At 46.9% G+C, this 3,131-nt stretch overlaps 1 protein-coding gene across 1 annotated transcript; it reads right to left on the bottom strand.

Annotated features, from left to right (window-relative positions):
• Positions 1-380: 380 nt before the first annotated feature.
• LOC147619697 (putative L-type lectin-domain containing receptor kinase S.7) lies at positions 381-2,546 on the bottom strand. Its single transcript, XM_086773602.1, has 2 exons — positions 1,245-2,546; positions 381-1,116 (listed from the first exon to the last, which is right to left on the bottom strand). The coding sequence occupies exons 1-2, from the start codon at positions 2,531-2,533 to the stop codon at positions 414-416; spliced, it is 1,992 nt and encodes a 663-aa protein (XP_086629728.1). The 5' UTR covers positions 2,534-2,546; the 3' UTR covers positions 381-413.
• Positions 2,547-3,131: the final 585 nt, after the last annotated feature.

The following is a 3,131-nucleotide window of genomic DNA, read 5'->3' as shown; positions in this document are numbered from 1 at the left end:
AATTTTAAGGTAAATTTACAAAAAATACATTTACAAAAGGGTTTTTTTATCGATTTTGAAAAAAAAAACCCATAAGTCCATAAAGAAAAAGGAGTCATTTTATTCATGAAAAAATTACAAGTAAGGGGTTTTTCAAATACCCCTTGAATGCACATGATACATAGAGTTTCTTAGTAGTATATCCCTTGAGAGTGAGGTGTGCTCACTTATTATATCCTAGAATAGATGCACCTTACATATAATGATAGGGTGTTTATGCACAAGCCATGTAAATACAAGCTCAATCCAATAATAATAATAATAAGAATAATGATATATTTTAAAACAATTCTGATAAAGAGAATTGCCTTTTTGTGAAGGGGCCTTCGACAAACGCTTCCTCTTGCATGAGGGGCCTTGGTAGCTTGATCCAATCAGAGCAACGCTGTAGAGCTGGCGGAAGCCAAGAGGCAGTTGTTAGACTCAGCGTCGCAGGAAGGGGCAGTGTTCGTGATGGTGGACGTGGTGTTGGACGAGTAGCTTGAGAGCAAAAGCTGCAGAGGTGCGTAGTGGGCGACGGGCTTTGAGGTTGGGATGGCCGGCAAGGGGGCGCAGTTAAGCAAGATTTCTAGTGCCTGGTGAATGGTAGGCCGAAATGTCGGATCCGGATGCGAGCATGCGAGTCCCAACATAAGCACTCTCTCCAGCTCCACGGCCTTGAACCGGCTGCGCAGTCGCTCGTCCGCCGCTTCCTCCAAGCGGCCCCTCGCATAGAGGGACCACACCCAGTCCACGAGCAGCCCATTATGCTCTTCCGGAAGCGCCCTGTCCACCGGCCTCCGCCCGCACCCCACCTCCAGCAGCACCGCTCCGAAGCTATAGATGTCCGACTCCGTCGTAGCCCTCCCCGTGCCGTAGCATTCTGGTGCCATGTAGCCCACCGTCCCGGCAGCCATTGTGGTATACCCCTCGGCCCCCACCCCCAGCTGCCTCGCCAACCCGAAGTCGCCCAGCTTCGCATTGAAGTCGGAGTCGAGCATCACGTTGCTCGCCTTAATGTCCCTGTGAATAATCACTGTTTCACACTCTTCGTGCAGGTAATGCAGCGCAGACCCCAACCCACAAACGATCCGGTACCTAGCACAGGCAAAAAGTAATCATGTGAGAGACGCCCAGCTTAGATAGATTAATTGCAATGCTTAACACAAATTTATGGTTTAATAAGAAGCTGGAAACCTTTGCAGATAATATGGTTTGTGGTTTACCTGGTGCTCCAGTCGAGAGCAATCGCCTTCTCGCTGAACAAATGTTGGTCGAGGCTTTTATTGGGAAGGTACTCATACACAAGCAGGAGCATTCCCTTGTCTTGGCACCATCCTTTAAGCTGCACAAGATGGCGATGGCGGATGCGGCTTATGATTGAAATCTCGGCCAGAAATTCCTTCTCTCCCTGTGCGGAACCCTGAGACACACACTTCACAGCCACCTCGATCCCATCGCTTGGGAGAACGCCTCTATAAACATGGCCAAACCCACCCCTTCCCAAAAGCTCCGTCTTTCTAAACTTCTTGGTGGCAGCGCTAAGCTCTCTGTACGTGTAATAATGAGGAAGATTAAGCCCAGTGATTAAATGAAGGTGCCGTAAGTACTGTGCGGCTTTTCGTTTTTTCCTTAATCGAAGCACGTATATACTAATCACCACCATAACTAGAACTAAGACGAGAAACCCACCAGCAGCTAAACCAGCGATCAATCCCACCTTACTAGAAGCCTTTAGTTGAGTACTACTAAAACTCCATGAATAGAGGGTATGACCTTCGTTATTTGTTCCTGTGGAGGCAGAAAATCCAACAAAAACTTTCTCCGGCAAGTAGTAGGATAAGTCGATGTAGAGTGAGAGGAGAGGAGATTGAGGCTTAATGTTAGTATCTCTTTTACAATACACTTGCAACAAACCAAGCGAGCCAGAGTAGTCTATCCAAGCATGCAGAGATGAGGATGCGGATGACGACTTCAGCTGAAAGATCAAGAAAGTTTCGGTGCTTACATTAGAGGTTATGTTGTTGACATCAATACCTATATGGTTATCATTTGGATCTTGATTCTCAGGGTTCATGAAAGTATCAAACTCCACAGCGATCAGCCGGTTGGAGAAGCTGCTGCCATTAATACTGTCGGTGGAGTTGAGCAAGCCGAGCCAGCGCCCAGTGGAATTCAAAGGGCACTCTGGATACTCACTAACAAAGAAGGCCATGCCATCACCTGAAGAGTCGCTAGTGTTTTGTATCTGAAACCTAAAAGAGGTGCTGAAAGTGGCTGCCCAGCTACTGGCGCGATCCCAAAGGGGGAACGAGTCCCTGTAGTAGATCCTGCCCCGGCTTCCACTGGTGTTACTGTTGGTGAGCTGAGCGCTGTCAGCTCTTAAGCTAGCATCCCCGGAAGGTACAATGTCGGAAGCCTTGTCGGATCCCAACGAGCTGTAGTTGAAAGAAAGCGTGTGGGCGATTCCGATGAAACAGAAACCTGGAAGAATAATCCAGGCAATAATTGCCATTGCATCCTGCACCAATGCGCAATGCACACCACTGATCCTGCGTACTACGTTGTAGTAGGCTTCTTTCAGTATTTTCAACGTTCTAAAGGCTCGAGCTGACCCGCAACTCCCAGCCCATCCTTCTAGAAGAGAGACACGCTAGGTCTCCCAAACGTTCCTTTTCAAGGGTGAAATTTCGGCCACCGTCCTTTACTTAATCTCAAGTTTTCTTTTCTTCTTTTATCTTGTGTATCTTATTTGAGAGATGCCATGTGACGACTCCTATTCGTGACAGAGTTTCACAAAGCTACCATGTGACAAGAATTTGGTAGAGAGGGAAGGCGTTCGAGGAGGGTAGAACTAGAATTTAGGGTTGGAGGAGAACTAGAATTTAGGGTTGGAGGAGACACTGGTGATTAGAAACTTTTTAGAGCAACCAAGTCCACATTTTCCACATGCCCTTTTGCACTCATGCATATTTTCTTGAGAAGCACGTCCTTTTTTAAAAAAACCTACGAGTAACTCAAAGCATATCCTTTTAGAGACATGCCTCTAATATGAAGGTTCGACGAGTTATTTCATTTCGAGGGTAAAATTTCGGCCAACAAAATTCAACATG

This window comes from Cibotium barometz, chromosome 33 (assembly GCF_041138505.1).
Source record: "Cibotium barometz isolate CiBa-2024 chromosome 33, ASM4113850v1, whole genome shotgun sequence".
NCBI lineage: Eukaryota > Viridiplantae > Streptophyta > Polypodiopsida > Cyatheales > Cibotiaceae > Cibotium > Cibotium barometz.
Note: the sequence above shows the minus strand (reverse complement) of the source record. Positions and strands in the feature narration are given on the sequence as shown.

Coding starts and splice junctions, on each gene's coding strand:
- LOC147619697 (XM_086773602.1), bottom strand. CDS start 2,533: ATGGCAATTATTGCCTGGATTATTCTTCCAGGTTTCTGTTTCATCGGA. Junction 1,117..1,244: donor GCTCTCGACTGGAGCACCAG/GTAAACCACAAA, acceptor TGCCTGTGCTAG/GTACCGGATCGTTTGTGGGT.